The 17,504-nt window shown below is 43.1% G+C and overlaps 1 protein-coding gene and 1 long non-coding RNA gene across 2 annotated transcripts in view; one reads left to right on the forward strand and one right to left on the reverse strand.

Annotated features, from left to right (window-relative positions):
- ALG13 (ALG13 UDP-N-acetylglucosaminyltransferase subunit) overlaps window positions 1–6,959 on the reverse strand; it is a 63,793-nt gene extending 56,834 nt beyond the window's left edge. The window contains exons 1-4 of the mRNA XM_030574228.1: window positions 6,253–6,959; window positions 5,818–5,980; window positions 4,592–4,730; window positions 1,139–1,248 (exon numbers count right to left, since the gene is read on the reverse strand). Of these exons, the coding sequence (XP_030430088.1) occupies window positions 1,139–1,248; window positions 4,592–4,730; window positions 5,818–5,980; window positions 6,253–6,333 (493 nt within the window). The 5' untranslated portion in view covers window positions 6,334–6,959. The remainder of the gene's footprint in view (window positions 1–1,138; window positions 1,249–4,591; window positions 4,731–5,817; window positions 5,981–6,252) is intronic.
- A 117-nt stretch (window positions 6,960–7,076) lies between these two features.
- LOC115657437 lies at window positions 7,077–13,367 on the forward strand. The gene is made up of 3 exons (XR_004001974.1): window positions 7,077–8,077; window positions 8,772–8,939; window positions 12,225–13,367. It is a non-coding gene; the product is annotated as an uncharacterized LOC115657437 (long non-coding RNA).
- Window positions 13,368–17,504: the final 4,137 nt, after the last annotated feature.

Here is a 17,504-nt window from a genome sequence, read left to right on the forward strand (position 1 = left end):
GTCTGGTGTAGAGAAATTGTACCGGACAGCAGAAAGTTCAGTTTCACATTTGTAAATAGGGTGGGCTGAATTGAGAATCATTGCAATTTTTCCTTTCTTTCCCCCCATCTCTTTGTCAATGTTCATAAACCATTCAGTGAATCTGATGATAATCACTCATGTATTCCTGTTTGCTTTATAGATCGTAGACAGGGAGGGGACACCAGGAAAACAACATGGCATTTTCATTTTTTCAATCACAAGAATTTTCATTTTATCTTTCCCAGTTTGGCTTGCACACACAAGAACAGTGACTCTTTCTTTTGCTATTTTGCTGCTAATTATGAATTTTTAAAGGCCAGAATTTCCTCTGGGATTGCTGTAAAGTAAATCAGCCATAAATGTCCTCCAAAGAGAATTTGGCCAAAATTGAGGGCAGGACATCTGTTGTCCAGTGCTTGAATTCAGATACCAGTATCTCTCTCACCATGGCTCCATTTAAATGCAATGTTAGTTCATACTTTCTGCCAGCAAAGCCACCTATTGACTGGTTCAAAATTTTCAAGTCCCATTTTCATTGCAATGTTTTGTGCTTTCCTGATCAGTAACTCGCCTGTAATTGATGTGTTCTGATGATGTGAATGAACAACCCAGCACAGAAGTGCCTCCGCTACCCCCTTCTTTCGCCCCCCCCATCCACTGCTATTTTTTATTGTAGTTTGAACCATTGTGCTACTCATTTAGGATTTCTCTCTTTCTCTTTAAGATCTTACACACAGTTGAGACTGAAAATTGCAAGAAAACAACTTTTTGTCTGTTAGCTGGATTTGCCATCTGGACCTTGTCTGCAAGAGTCAAGTTGTGGGTCTTTAGTTTCTAGCTCTCTTTGGCTCTTGCTAGATAAGTCCTTTAGATAGAGTTGTCAAACAAAAATTAACCCTATACCTCTACTGACACTGTGTTACTTGAAGCATGATGCCAGTAGATTTTAAATTGGCATTAAATGAGAAAATATTTAATGTCAATTGAAATTGAACAGGCATACTTATGTTCAGTTGATACAAAAAGTGTTGGTTCGAATAAGTGGCTTTTCCTATTAAGGAAGTGACATTAGAAGAATTTGATCACATACTAACATTTTCATTTTTCTGGATTAGTTATTCAAATCCAATAACTCTGTCCAAGAACGCAGCAAATTTTTCTGGCTGTCCAGGAGGAAAGGGTTTCAGTGTTGACATATCGATTGACTTCAATGACTCCAAAAGGGTGCTATAAAAACAAAGCAAAAACAAAGGATTAAATACTTCACATGGGGGTATTTTGTTTTTCACTATTTTTCTAATCCTGCCTTAAAACATGCATGCATGAGTCCCTTTTGCATTAGATTAGGAACAAGAACACACATTAGAGGGAAAAGACACACCACAGTGGAAAGAGCATTAGCATCATGAAACTCATACTATTTCAGCATGACTACTCCTGGGGGAATTCTGCACCGTGCGGGGGGGCGCAGAATTCTTACCTTCCGCAGATTACTTGACTTTCCCGCAGAAAAATGGAGGAGCCAAGAAATCTGTGGCGAACACATGCCCCTTCTGCAGCAGCCAGGGCGCATCTGCTGGGAGCAGCCAGCAGCAGAGAGCAGATCATCATGGGGGGGAGGGAGGCTGGATATGCGTGTGTGTGCGTGCGCCCCTGTGGAGAGAGAGTAAGGTGGTGGGGCAGGGTGCCTGCCTGCACACAAATGAGTGAGAGAGACTCACTCTGTCCCTCTTATCGCTATTGCTGTATCCTGGGCTTGGACTGGCATAGGGCAGTGTGAAGCAAGCTCTATCTCTGGGCAGAGCAGAAATGTAACAACAAAACAGGCAGGCTGCTAATGTCTCCACTGTCTTAGTCAATTAAGGCTCGTTTACCTTGTTCGAGTGGTGTAAAGGAGCCTTATCATAAATGACAGTAACAATCCTCAGCTAGGAAGGTCTATGGGCTTTCTCACTTTTTTTCCTATGCCAGAGAGGCACAATGGGGTTAGATTATGGCTCAGGATCTACTTTACTTATCCATTTAAAATAAATGCAGGACAATGATTAGCAAAACTGTATGACTCATGTGTGAAAGTCTGAGCAATTTAAAGTGGCAGTCTACTTTACAGAACACCAAACACCAAAATAAAAGTAATGTAAATGAAAATCCAGGATTATAACTGGAATGCAGGGTCTTGCTTACCAAGTAGTTGTAATTTACCTTTCATGTGTTTAGGAAATGCTGAACAGTTATTGTGATTTTTTTTTCCTGTATGGTAGTTTAAATAAATTACCAAAAGAAATGAAACTGGTGTGATTATATTGCATTGACAAATAAAATAAGCAGAATTTTGGATTTTTTTGTTGCAGAATTCTCCCAGGAGATTTTCCTTTCAAAGTGGAGTGAGATTCAGAGTGGATTATATGCTGTCACAGGTCAAAAGCCACCGTACACTCCCTTTTTTGTCTGCCCTTCAGATCCCTTCTCAAAATTCTTCTTCCACTAAATATTTTCACTTAGTTATTTATGTCTCATGATAGTAGTTTTAAATTTACCAAAACATAAGAAATTACCATAACCCAAAGTTCCCAAACATGAATCATAAAACATATAATATGTACCCTAAAGCCTTCCCATTCTCCCTTCTCAGTTTTTCCTGAATGATTTTCACTTATGAAGGACAATAATATTCACTGTGTTATCTGTGTTTATATTAAATTTAAGATCCTTGAAGGAGGGACTTAATCTTATTTTATTCATTAATAGTACCATGAACTATATAAGTAATAAGATTACTTAAAATTAAAGACACTTGTGAATGCATTTCACATTATCCAATCTGTATCCTGTTTTTCCCTTCCTAAGATCTCCCGACTACAGACAGCCATATAGTCTTGACCAGGTGTTAGAATTAAGCTGACAACAGGAGCAATCAGTGTGCAAGACAAGAGAGCTTGTGTCAGATCTAAATGGTTATTCAACAACTCTCCCTCTGGGTAGGATAGTGGTTGATCAACCCAAACTTCTCATGTTGTTTTAAGGCTGTATTTAACATGAAGACCTAAATAAGTTCAAACAGAAGCCTCTGAAGAGACAGGGCCTTTTATTAAATTTACTTTACATGGTATGTTACTTAGGCCTTGGCTACACTTGAGAGTTACAGCACTGTTGGTGGCTTTATAGCGCTGTAACTCACTCCCCGTCCACACTGGCAAGGCACATACAATGCTGTATCTCTGTGGCTACAGCGCTGCTTGTACTCCACCTCCACGAGAGGAATAAAGAGTATAGCACTGCTGCTGCAGCAGTGGAGTGCCAGTGTAAACAGGGAATAATCTTAGTACACTGTGACTGACCTCTGGAAGCTTCCCATAATCCTTTTAAGTAAAGATTACTCTCTTTGTTTTGTTGTGATGCCTCTCTTTGTTTTGTTGTGAACTCCGGGAGCTGGTTATCAAAAAAACAAACACAGCAAGTGTTTGCTGTGAATGGGCAGAGGCAGAGGGGTTCCCTTTGGAACGCCCACAGCTAGTGTTTGCTTGAAGAAAGGGGGAGGGAGGGGGCTTGAGGAGAGAAGCAGCACGGCGGGTGGGAGGGGTCCATTTCGGTGGGGCTGCTTATCTGGTCTGTGAGGGGAAAAAACAGTTGCTGTTTGCTTTCAGTGAGTGAGAAAGGGGTGGGGGAGGAGGTCAGAACTTGCAAGGCAGCTGCTGACACAGTGTTGGCTCCAAAAATCCACTCTCTCTCCCCCACACTCCCTGCCACACTCCACCCCACCCTATTAAAAGCATGTTGCAGCTACTTGAACACTGGGATAGCTGCCCATAATGCACCGCTCCCAATGCCGCTGCAGATGCTGCAAATGTGTCCACGACAGTGCGCTGGTAGCTGTCAGTGTGGACAGACTGCAGCGCTTTCCCTACTCAGCTGTATGAAGACAGGTTTAACTCCCAGCACTGTACAGCTGCAAGTGTAGCCATACCCTTAGAGCTATTGGCCAGTGCTGCTTTCTATCAACTTCAGAGGTTTGGATTTGTTTTTTGTTTTTTTTTCTGAACAGTTTGAATAATTACCACTCAAACTCCTCCACTTTTGCTCTGTTTAGAGTGTGTGTCATTTAATCAGAATCAGTAGTGCTCTAAAAAATGATAACCTTGGAACCAGATTTTCAATGGTTTGGTGGAAGTAGCAACAAGAATAACTCTAGTAGTAATCTACCCTGGCAAAAAATATGTAGCAGTGGTAGACCAGCTCTGGAGGGAGCTATGCTCAATCTAGTCACTGTCCATTTGAGGAAGAGTTACTGATTTTTGCCTTTGATGTACAGTTGCAGAGAAGAGATTCCTCCCACCCCCCAATAAATCTATGTGTTGTAAGTGATACTGTAAAAGAAAACTCTGAAAACTATGCCTAGCACAATGGGGTCCTGGGCCATGACTAGGGCTCCTATGCGCTACCTTAACACTACTACTAATAATACTAGTTCAGTCAGGATGGCTGCTGTCAATTTCTTCTAAGGGAACAAAATGAGAATGGTTGGCTGTACCCTTAGAAGGAGGCACAAATGATACGAAAATATGTGCCATACCTACAAGTGCAGTAGAAGAGGTGTCCATCTCTGTATAGTTGCCTGGCTAATTCTAGCTGATGATTGTTCATCAGCTTTTCATTTACAACCACCAAGAGTGGTTTTCCTTTTTCCAGTGTTTCCAAACAAGTGCCTGCACCTATAGAAGAAATCAGTAACATGAACAGTATTTGCACATATGCATCAAGTTTCACCTTACACTCTTGCAGTAAAAAACAATTAACCCTGAAGTATTTACTCAGGCCATACTCCCATTATGCTGTATGATTCCACTGACATTTGGTCTGAATGGGAGTTTTAACTAAAATTGTACAAAATTTAAACTGGGAGACTGTCACACATCCCTAGAATTGGTGCTGTGCCTCTAGCTTTGCTAAACTTTCTAGGAGGAACACCTTCAGCATGCCAGTCCCTCAAGGTGTCTCACTCTTCCTGCACAGGGTGGGCCTTGTGGCCTCACCACCTCCTTAGACTCAACCGCTGGGGCTCCAGCACTCCCATTTCACGCTGTGAGCTCTGTTCTGTAAGTCGAACTGAGCAACACTCCTGGTGGGGCCTTGTCCATTCTTTGGGAATTAATGCACCTCACCAAGCACTTGCAGATATAATCCAACTGCTCCCAAATCAGCTCCCAAATAAGAGATGTCTCCTTTCAGCCATCAATTCTTATGCCCCCCCACCTCACAGCTTTCCCATCCTTTGTCCCTGAGCTGGTATGTTGCTGAGCTACCCTGCAGAGGTGGGGAAATCTCTCTCCTTCTGGGTCACTGGCTGCTAGTTGTCACTATCCTGGCGACTGGATTTGCCACTATCTTCTCAAATTCTCCACTGACATGGGGTCAGCCTCTGCCAGTCCTTTTCCAATGCCCCCCTGAAGCTCAGACAGCTAGGTGATATTCATACCGATGCCCGTTAGCCTGCCCTGAGAGCAAATTGTCCTTTTCCACCCATTGGGTAACAATGCAGCATATGGGGGACACCAAGGCAGGCACTGGTGTCATGAAACTATTACAGACAATCCCCACATCCTCACAGGGGCAGAGGTAAAAGCTCTAAAACTTGTCAGTGGCCCCTCAGGGCTATGCCAGTTTTCCTGACCCTCGCCCTAGGGCAAACGCAGCACTTCGGCGCGCCAGGGCGGCCCTGCTGGGGCGCAGAGCAGGCAGCAAAGAGCAGAGCTCACCCCCGACTCCGGGCACCTGCCCCCCCACCCGAAGCCGCGTTACCCGCGTGGCTGATCACCAGATCCGCGTTCTCAAGGTCCTCGGCCAGCGACTCCTTGAACCGGAACACGTCCAGTGTAAACGCCGCCGTGCGGAACGGGGCCGGGGCCGCCGCCGCTCTGCCAACCTGCAGGACCAGCCTGCCGTAGCCGAGGCTCCGCAAGACCTACAGCGAGACGGGGGGAGGGGAGGTTACAGCGCCCCGGGGACGAGGGGGCTGGGCCGGGCCGCGGGCCAGCACCGCTTCTCTCCTCGCGCGCACCTGTCCCGCGCCGAGCCGAGCCGAACCGGGTGAGGGGGACGTAGCCTCAGAGCGGGAGCCAGCCCCGGGGCCCAGCAGCCGCCCCCGCGGCCAGGGGCCTGCGGCGCGAGCCGGGGGAGAGGCGGGGAGCCGCGGCAGGCCCCGGGTCGCACTAGGCCCCGGCGCCTCGGCCTCACCTGGAGAGTCTCCGGGGCGGTCACCGCGGCGATCAGCTCCTCGAAGCTGGTCGTGCCCACAGTGACAAAGGCCGATTTCATGGCCGGCCGCTTCCCCTGAGCCGGGCCGGGGGTGGCCAAGCGGCGTCTCTCCCGGAAAGCCGGGCTGCGAGCGGCCGCGAGGGGGCGCCCTCGGTTCAGCAAAGCCGGGCCTGACCCGAGCAAGGGACCTGCAGGCGGCGAGTCCCACAGCGGGCAAGCCCCGAGCCAGCTTCCCCAGCGACCCCTCGTGACAACTGGTCATGGTCTCTCACACACGTTACCCACATGGCCCCTGCCCAGCACGTGTAAACCTGAAATAAATGTAACCAAAGCAATACTCAGCCTGCCCTCAGAGCCAGCTGTTCCCTTACTGCTAAGCACAGAGTTGCTATTGGGTGGTGTTTTAACCAGCAATGGGGAGAATAGCTAGATATGCTTTTCCCAGGAGACAGGAGCTAGGCTGGGGACTGGAGAAGGGACAAGGAGATTGCATGCAATGATCTAAATTTACCCCTAATTTGCTATTTTAATTGTTAATTATTTTTATCACAAGAGTTCCCGACCAACTGTGGCATCTAAACATACTCTACATAGTTTAAGTCAGTGGTTCTTAACCAGGGGCGCACGCACCCCCTGGGGGTGTGAGATGCCCTTTCTGGGAGTGTGAGACATGCCAGATTTTTTTAGAAGGTAGATCATCAAAAACACGAATTAAGCACAGACAGGTAAATACAACTACTTTGTTTCATCAGACCTATGTATTTATTAACATTAAACATTTTTTTTAATGATTACTGTAATATACAAACAAAAAATATATCTAGGTTTAAAGAACTAACCTACTTCAACAATTTTTGATAAGGGGTGCAAGAATGTATTTTGAGAACTAAAGGGGTGCAGACTGCAGTAAAGGTTAAGAACCACTGGCTTAGACAAATAGCAGATATTTCTTCTGTGCCATGCTCCCATGCCCTCAATATCAATTGAACAAAGCACCCTGGAAAGACCAGAAATGGGGAATACCCAATCAATCCCAAACAAAACTGTGGTTAGTGAAGACCTAGGCAAAGACTTATCTCTTCCTATTTGCTTTAAGGGGCCAACTACACTCTTATATATGGTTTTTACATTTATCCATGTAACCATTAATTTTCAAAGATTTTAGCAAACATCCAAAAATTTCACAAAATCAGTGTTTCTGATTAATTTCATGTGCAGAAATGGGAGACAGAAACAAAGTCCAGACAACTCAAATTTGGATAATTAGCCTTCAGATAATCGTGATTTATTTGTAGGTGTTACTGCAGCACCTACTGCTGCGACATCTGGCATAAATAACTGTAAAACCTACTCCTTTGACAGGGTTAAAACATAGTTCATTTTTGCAACTTTTGTTGTCCCTGCAGAGTTAACTCAGGCTCCTAATCAGCTGTTGCCCATAATCTCACCCTCAAGTCCCCCTCCCCATATCCATTCAAAACCCTCTGACCTGTGTTTAGTGATGCTTTAAACCCAGTTTAGCTGGGTGTTAGAGCTCAGGTGCCACTTTTACTTGGGCTGGTAACCTCCCAGTTTTATAGTGCAGAACTAGGCTAAATCACCAAGTGCTGATAGACCTCGAATGCCTTCCCAGAATACTATACTTCATACCCCCCCATTGCCTAGAAGGACAGACAAGTTTTTCCACAATTTACTGGGAAGAGCAGCTCATCTTATTGCAGTACCAAGAACCATGGGATATGTCCCCCAAACTGCTAATGACCCCATGGGTGAGTGCAGCACCAGTGAGGACACGTTAGCTCAGGTATGTATGACTTCGCTGTGTGGCTGCTCACATTTGAGTGTGTCTACATGTTGAGCTGGGGTGTGATTCCTAGCTTAAGGAGACATGTGCTAGCTGTCAGTGAACTAGCATGCTAAAAACAGAATGTAGCCATGGCACCATGAGTGGCGGGATGGGCTAGCCACCACAAGTACGTACCTGGTTTCTCTGACAGACATGTACTGTGTGTGGTTAGCCCTTCATGCTGCCATAATTACACCTTTTTAGTGGACTAGCTCGATGAGAGCTAGCACAAATATGTCTCCTCAAGCTGGGAATCACACCTCCGCCTCGAAGTATAGACACCCTTTAATTCTATTGCTCCTGCTCCCACTGGAACTTGTCTACCATCTGCTTCTTGACTACTTTGTTTCTTTTAATTTCCTTCCCTGTTTTGAACTCCTAAGGTCCCATCTGACACCTGTCTCCAGTTGTCTCTCTTCAGAGCAAACCATCTATTTTCTGGAGAGGAGCTAAACTACCTCACTGTTACAATGTTTCTAAAGGAAAATGCTAACCAAACACATAGTTTGTTCAGATGTCATTCTCCTCCACCATCCAATCAGAAGTTGGGGGGGAACTGTATACTAAAATAATAGTAATATTATATTTGCATGTATATGTATGAAAGGATCTGATTTTAATAGATACATTCTGGTGAACATTGATTTCTCAGGCTCCTCAAAACCAGGTGAATTCCTCCCTTCTCTGTCAGTGGATGAAAGAGTTTGGTGCAGTGACAGTTGTAAGAGCCCACAGGAACAAACCAACACCATAAAAGGTTCTTAATGGAGCAGTTTCTGAGACCGGTTGTGTATGAAGAGAATCCGGAGTATCTAGAAGAGTAAGTTAATGCATATTAGAAGTGTAGTTTTATTAGAGATAAGAAAGTAAAATTAGGAAGTTAAGTCCAGATAAGAAAATAAGCAGAATGACCATAGTTTTCCTTGAGTAGCATTCACTGTCTTCCTTGACACCTTCTCAGAGCAGTGAGTCTTGTCCAGAGGTTTCTGCTAGCTGTCCTCTTCTGGTACCCTTTGAGTGAACCCACAACTTCAGCCCTTTATATTTGTCCTAAGGCATTTACAATATGGCCAACCCTGTTAAAAAATCATGAGTCAAGCTCCCAAAAATCATGATATTGGCTTAAAAATCATGTGTTTTTTTTTTAAAAATCATACACTTTTGTTTTCTTTTTGTAATGATTTTTGAGCCTTCAAGGTGTTCTTGAGCCACTTTTTCAAGCTCTTCTCTGCAAAAAATGAAATTACACCGCTACACCATGACCCAATATAACAAGGGTTCGCATATAGTGCGGTAGCAGCGGGACTCCGGCAGTGCTTTAAAGAGTCCGGGGCTCTGGCTGCTGTGGGGAGCCCCGGACCCTTTAAGTTACCAACAGAGCCCTGCTGCCGCTACTCTGGGGCTACGGCAGCGGAGCTGGGCTGGCGATTTAAAGGGCCTGGACTACCCGCAGTAGCCAGAGCCCAGAGCTCTTAAATTACTGCTAGAGCCCTGCTGCTGCTACCCCAGGGCTGCGGCAGCAGTGCTCACCGGTGATTTAAAGGGCCCAAGGCTGCTGTGGGGAGCCCTGGGCCCTTTAAATCACTGCTGGAGCCCTGCCACTCTTACCCCAGGGCTGCAGCAGTGGGGCTCCACCAGCAATTTAAAGGACCTGGGGCTCCCCACGGCCTGCCACCGCTACCCCGATATAACTGCGTTTCACTTGTAACATGATAGGGATTTTTGGCTCTCCACGACTGCGTTATATTGGGGTAGTGGTGTACTTTATTTTAAAATGAAAGCTGAGATCCTTTTGCAATGTCTTTTTCCAGTAGCTGGGGCTTTAAGAAAAATATCAAATATTGTGAGACTTGCACTAAAACCATAAGAGTTGGCAACAGCCCCCTTAGCTGACCTCTGAGTCTTTCTGGCCCCGCCTTTTCCCTCCCACCCAACAGCCATTATTGCCCCTCTGGGGCCTCATCCACTACCTGAAGGTCAAATAAAGCAAAACTTTTCACCAATACCAAAACAGCATGGTATGGGAGACGGAAGGAAAAGAGACAAATGTGGTTTCAATTCTTGGGTTTATATTTTATTTAGATTCCTGTACACATAAATAACTCTGGCTCTGTATGTGGCCTTGCAGATGGAGAGCATTAATTAAAAATAAATCCCAGAAATTATGCATGTTCTCCTGGAAACTAGTGTCTGGTGACCCTTTGTTGACCTAAAAAAAGGTTGTTCTCCTGTGCACAAAGGAGAAATAAAAGATTTTAAATGCTTCAAGTTACAAAAGGCAAACCTTTCAGGCAAGCCAAGAATGCATGTTACCTTGACATGTAACCCTGCAAAGAGCTTAAAAATTAACAGCAATGAAACAGCAAGCATTGCCTTTTGGATTGAGCACCAGGCTAGGATCCATTGTGCTCCTGAGTTTTAAGCTTGCCTCTGTCACTGATAGGCTATTGCACCTTCGGCAAACCATTTACCTTTTCTGTGTCTTCCCCTGTAAAATGGGATTACTTCTACTTACCTATGTATGCTTGCCGAGGGGTGGGGAGGGGGAAGGTGTGAGGATTAAGAAATCAAAGGGAAATTGAGTATTTTTAAAACATACTCTTTAAATTGCACATTGTAATTTTAAAAGGAAAAATAATTGTAAAAGTGTTTTTCTGCTCTCACCCCTCTGTCCCTGGCTGATGTTTAAAAGGGCCTCTTGGAAAGTTTGTGATTATCATCACCAGACATGGTTAGAGTTACCCATCTGCTTTTCTGTTGAAGCACTCTCCTGCCTTCAGTTTCAGCTTTGCCTCTGCTTTTTAACCATCCTCTTGCAAAGCCCATGGAAAAACATGCCTCCTGATGGCCTCATAGAATACAATCCTATGAGAACCAAGAGATGGGATTAGAGAGGTGTTGGGGTAGGAGATGAGTCTGTGTGACAGACTTTTTCTTATAAAGTGACCCGCAGTACAAAACAGCAGGCAAACTTGTGTGCAACTGCCTTTTGCATTGTCACAAGGTGACAGCCTGACAGGCCCTTTTCCCACCTGTGACTTGTCTGCCTCTCCAGGTGCAGGAAATTAGAGTACTCTATGACTGGGAGGTCATTTGAGTAAATTAATTCAGGCCTGGTAATAAAAGGGAAGCTTCCAGAAAGGGAGATGAGGCCTGTTTTGCTCTATAGAGTTGAAAGGGGTTAGCATTGATGGAGTTGTGAAAAGGCTGCAGCTGGCCTGAATGATAAGTACAGAGCCCAAAAGGAGAGCTGTGGTACTTCTGACTTAAGAAGGGAAAAACCTATGTGGGTAAACAGTGCAGCAGATCCTAGGAGGAGGGCTATAGGATCCTGGGAACAAGGACTGGACTGGAGGAGTGGTTTGATTTGCTGTTAGAGACTTAATAAATAAAACCTTACAAAGCAGAAATCTTAGTTTACAGTATTCTTGTCTGAGTAACTTTTTACAAGGGACCCAGATGAAGCTAAAGCCAGTATCTGCAGGGCCATGTTGTACCACAAGGGGGTGCTCTGAGAGGACCATCTTACACATTGTATATGGGTTGGGCTTCTATTATATTTGCTTCTACTATAGTATATGCTTTAGAAATTACTCCCTTGTAGTCTGCATTACTGCTCTGTATAGACAAGCTTTAGGTACAAGTAACCATTGCTGGTGTTAATTGGATAAACTCCAGTTTATTTTTTTTAAGTGGGGGGTGTTTTATTGGTGTTCATAAAAACCGAAAATCAGAAGCCCTGTTTATGGGACAGTGCAAATCTGGTACTGTCTTCCTGTGGCAAGAGCGAGGTCATTGTGTTAGTAGAGGAGGTGCAATGGTCCGTACACAAAGTGCTGTCAAAGCACAAAGAAAACATTGATAAACAGAAGAAAAATATTTTTCCCCTCTGTCTTTCAAATTATAGTCCTTTTAGGAGTTAACTTGTAACAATATCAAAATGGTCAGATTTAAATGTGTATACAGTACTGTACAGAGTATTAGATTTCCATATGTGCTAAGCAGTTTCCTAATTAAAACCTTCCTGAAAATCAGGAATATTATCATGAGCAGAACATGTGAATGTTTTCAAAAAGTTTTACAGTGTCTTCATTTTGTTTTGTAGGGCTTTGAAGAACAGCGCCCATGATGCAAACATCTCACTCTACGTCCTCTGTTCCAGTGCAACCTGTGCTGATGATGCATTAGTCACTGTAGATAAGCATGAGTTAGCACATGGAATGCTAACAGAGTACGGCTAGCATCTGAGAATGTGGTAAAATTTTTGTTTTCTCAAACAAAAGTGGATGTTTTCAATATCTTACTTTTATATGGATTGAGCTTGTAACATTTATTCATGTGTCAAATGCCATTGAAGTCAATGGGACTACTTACATGAGCAAGGATAGCAGGATTGGGCTCAGGTCTTTTAGTGTATTAAGCAAGAATGTTTATGGAGAAAACTATAAATAATTTTCATCATAGTTTTAAAGTGATTATTTTTATCCTGTTTACATGCCAATTCTACTGCTGAGAGGAGCAATATGATCTGAAAACTGAGTACAGTGGGGCTAGTCATATGCATAAGCTTTTGCAGGATGAGAATCCTGGCGCTTTAAAATTGCTTCTGTTAAGAGTTTTCCTGCCTGTAGGAATGGATGATTTCCACTGAATATCCCAAGTTCCTCTAGCTATGACTCTTACTTCCTGCAGGGCAGGAGGAATCCTGTCTACCTTAGGGTTTTTTACTGCCGCCCATCATTGTAGTATCAAAGTGCTTTCCACATAAAATCAGTAAAGACCTAATGGATTTCATGAAGTCTTTGGCACCTTTCCCTTGTTGGGGGTCAAAATTATTCTTGGGTAGTGGTTTTTTTTTTTATTTTTTTTATTCAAATAAAAACCCTATATCTAGTGCATACATACAAGTCTCAACCATTGTAGCACAGAATAATCCTTTATCGACCACAGAAACTAAATCACAAATACACTATCTTAAGCCTAGTGCAATATACAGTTGTACATGTGAGAAAGAACGATCAAAAATAAGCACTAATCTTATTTATTTCCTGTGTTAGTTAATATGATAAGGTCACACACAACAACTAGTGTTTTTTAGGAAGATGCACAAAAGATTTAATGAATCTGATTATACAACTATTTGTCATCTTGATGGTTCATTGGCAATGATAATTAACGCCCTATTGCTTTAATTTAGCACAAGCCAAACTGCAAATTGTTTAACTTAAATAAAGCAGACTATACTGATCAATGGATATTTGGGAAGGTTGTATTTGAATTTAGTAGATACTATGATATGATACAATATTGGTGTGGATGTGGGGAAGCCAGAGTTTAGGTTGAATGTTAATACTCTGGATTTACACAGGTGTGATTGAGATGAGATTCTGCATCCAAGTCAGTAAGTCTCTAAATCTTTTTCAGAATACATAGGTGATATTTAAAAAAACAAAACAAAACAAAACCAACCTTTCAATAGAATATTCTAATAGTTGTGAAATATCATGTAAAGGTAGGTAGGGGAAAGTCTTTTATAAAATAAAGGTACAGACACGAAGCCATTCCAATATATTAGTAAGCAAAAGCAAAATACTGATACTCAGTCTTGTTAGTTGCCTCCTCAAACTTCATATCCATAGCTTAAAATGCATATGTCATAAACAGATAGCTAAGGGTTAATGTTCTTTTACCTGTAAAGGGGTAACAACAGTAACCTGAAACACCTGACCAGAGGACCAATCAGGAAACAAGACTTTTTCAAATCTGGGTGGAGGGAAGTTTTGAGTGTGAGTTCTTTGTCTTGTGTCTGTGCCCTCTCGGCTCTGAGAGTGATTTTTCTATCTCCTGGCTTTCTAATCTTCTGTTTCCAAGTTGTAAGTACAAGGATAGTAAGACAATAGGTTTATATTGTTTTCTTTTGTATTTACATGTGTGTAGTTGCTGGAATGTGTTAAATTGTATTCTTTTTGGATCAGGCTGTTTATTCATTTTTCTTTTAAGCAATTGACCCTGTATATTGTCAAGTTGATACAGAGCCTATTTTTAATGTCCTTTTTTCTTTCTTTTTATATAAAGCTTTCTTTTTAAGACCTGTTGGAGTTTTTCTTTAGTGGGGACTCCAGGGAATTGAGTCTGCAGCTCACCAGGGAATTGGTGGGAGGAAGAAGTGAAGGGGAAAATCTCTTTGTGTTAGATTTACTAAGCCTGACTTTGCATACCCTCTGGGTGAGGGGGAGAGATTAGATCTCTCGGTACTTGTGTTTCCAGGACTGGAAGCAGGGAATCTCCTACGGTCATCCAGGGAGGGGAGCCTGGGAGGAAGTAACAAGGAAACAAGGGGAGAGGATTATTTCCCTTTGTAGTAAGACTCAAGGCATCTGAGTCTGGGGGTCCCCCAGGGAAGGTTTTGGGGAGACCACAGTGAAGTAGGCACTGTATAATTCTTAGCTGGTGGCAGCGGTACCAGGTCCAAGCTGGTAACTAAGCTTGGAGGTTTTTCATGCTAACACCCATATTTTGGATGCTAAGGTCCAGATCTGGGAAAAATGTTATGACAGCATATTCAGAAAAATTGAGAGTTTTCACTAGTCTCAGACTGTCTATTATTCAGATGACTGGTAGTGCTGAGGTTTGGCGTACGTGCTGTTAGTGCTGTGGAAATAAATACAGCCCTCCTTCCTTATTGTCAAAGATTGCTTTGGCCATTTGTGTGTCCGTGTCCCAAAAAGCTGTGGAGTATGCTCCTCCCGATATTTTATGCTGTATTCTAAAACCTTCTGAATGATACCTTTTGGTGTTCTCTATTTGGCTTGAATTGTGACTCCCCTAGGACTTCTAAGGAGTATGCCATGTTAAGTAAGAATAAATATTACACATTGCTAAAGAAAAAACTAGGAGGTTGACCTCTTGGTAAACCCCATATGTGTTATGAGTTTTGAACTAACTTTGGTCCCAAATGTACATAACTTTTGTTCCATTGTGGTTGTTAACCAAAGCTCTGTTATCAAAACATGTTTCAAAGTTAGGAAAGCACAGCAGAGTTCTTCCTATATGAAATGGGCCTGATTCTTTTCTGATGCTAATCATCTTCATTTTCTATGTGAGTTGCGTGTATTCAGCACCTTGCAAGACCTGACCTTACATCACCAGCCTGTCAAAGATAATCTGTCCTCAATTTATGTAATCTAAACATCCAAGATTGATGGCCTATCACCAGGGAGCCCTTACTACTCTTGAGTGCATTTAATAGGCTACGTATGAAATATTGCATGCAGGAAAGACATTGAAATGGGGGGGAAACCTGCATACTTAGCTAACTGTAAACATATTACAAATTAAAAGTAAGTGGGTACATTTCTATGGAGAGCTTTACATCAGAAAACAGGTTCAAATCCTTTCCTTCTTGTACGGGGCCCCAAAAGCAGTGGGAATGCTGTGCGGGGGGGGAAGAGGATGGGAGCAGGTGCATGAGGGAACTGGGCAGTGGCAGAGAGAGAGTGCATTGATTAGATTAATCCTCCACATAAGGAGGGGATTTAGATAGTGTGACCACTACTATAGTCTGCAGTGTTGCCAACTCATGACTTTTACTGTGAGTCTTGGAATATTTGGTGTCTGTTATATCCCCAGCTCCTGGATTCATGTGAGAATCCATTTTTTGTTTTAAAGTTGGTTCCTAGCCCTTATGGCTGCAGAGAAAAGCTTGAAAATGTGACTGAGTGCCCCTGAAAGCTCTGAGACAAGCAAATAAAAAGAAATGATTTTAAAATCAATTTAGTGATTTTTTTTTTTCCTGAGGCCTGTCTCATGACTTTGGAATGCCTGGGGCTGAGCCCATGCGCTGAAGTATAATCCATAGTACGGCACAGCCGTGCTGGTGCTCTGTGCCCTGCCAATGGATTGGGGTATTCCCCTTTATTCTGACTTGGTCACGTGAACAGAAGTTGGTATTTAGCCTGTACTTGGTCAGATCCTCAACTAATGTATATTGGTGTAACTCCACTGACTGTGATGGAGCTATGCTGATTTATACCAGCTGAGGATCTGGTTTGTTGCATATACATGATGCTTAGTTTCCTCTCAAACATGTAGATAAAAATGCTGTATTACAGAAATGGAAAATGGGCCTCAGATAAACCAAGAGAAAACAATAACTTACAGTCAGTGTAAGAGACATGCAGAAAATTGAAAAGGAAACAAAATGGTTTGGATAATGGTCAAAATACAGGCCTCTGCAAAGGACTGAAAGGGAGTCTGTAACATAAGGAGAGCTATCCTGGCTGTGAAGGTTCAATATGGCTGGTGTTTCCTGGCAACCAGTCTTTTGCATATCCTCTAGGGAACCTCAGCTGGTGACACTTTGGCACTGTTTCTTGCTGTCTGTGAAATGATATTCTTGTATCCCAGCTACCAGAAAATACATCAGCAGCAATCCACTATTTGAGTCCAATACCAGTTCAGATTTTCACACAATCCTTTGGATATACCTATTTTATTTTAAATTAATTTTCATCCAGGCAAATCACATTCTCTGAAATCTCTGTGCTTTATTCTCCAAAGGCAGCTGTGTTAGTATAAGTGTAATCAGATCCTGAGGTGGTATATGTGCATTTTCACAGTACAAAGACTTGCTGTACATCTAATATATTCTGTTCCTCCTTTCAATAGAACCCTACCTATAGAGATGTATAGACATCACCACTGTTGACTATATAATGCACATGCAATGTGGGAATAGCTTAAGCATCTAGTTAACTAAAAGCACCACTAAAGGCCTGAGGAGGAAACTGAAAAAGCAGCAAAGCACTGAATAAGTATGATACATTGTGTAACCAATAGAGGGCAGTGCCGCACATTCAAACAAACATTACACCAGGCTCAAAAGGCATCAAATGGACTAATTTTTACTCTTTTCAGTCCCTTTCATTAGCTGTCGTCAATTTGTTTCTAAGCTCATTGTAAAAACAAAATGTAGAGAGAATCTGAATGTGTATTGCACTCATTTCATAGTGGATGGACAGTGTGATGGGTTGTACCTGGCCTTTGTGGCTCCCTACAGGAGGCTCTGTGGTCCTATACATCCTGCCCCAGCAAAGGTGGGTCGTCCAGGCCAGCTAGGGAGGTGTCATGGAAGCAGTCAATCAGCAGCCTAGCAGGCTCAGATAAAAGGAGCTGCATGGTTTTAGCAGGGCAGTTCTGGGCTGGGACCAAAGGGGCAAGGAAAAGGGCTTCTCTCTGGCCACAGAAGCTTGACTGTCTGCATTTGCTTAAGTTGGGGGATAGAGTACCTGAGAACTTTAACCTTAAAGTCAGGGGTGAAGATAAAGGAGCCAGTTTGTCAGACTAGATAATCATAATGGTCCCTTCTGACCTTAAAGTCTGAGTC

Source organism: Gopherus evgoodei, chromosome 9, assembly GCF_007399415.2.
Source record: "Gopherus evgoodei ecotype Sinaloan lineage chromosome 9, rGopEvg1_v1.p, whole genome shotgun sequence".
NCBI classification, from domain to species: Eukaryota; Metazoa; Chordata; order Testudines; family Testudinidae; genus Gopherus; species Gopherus evgoodei.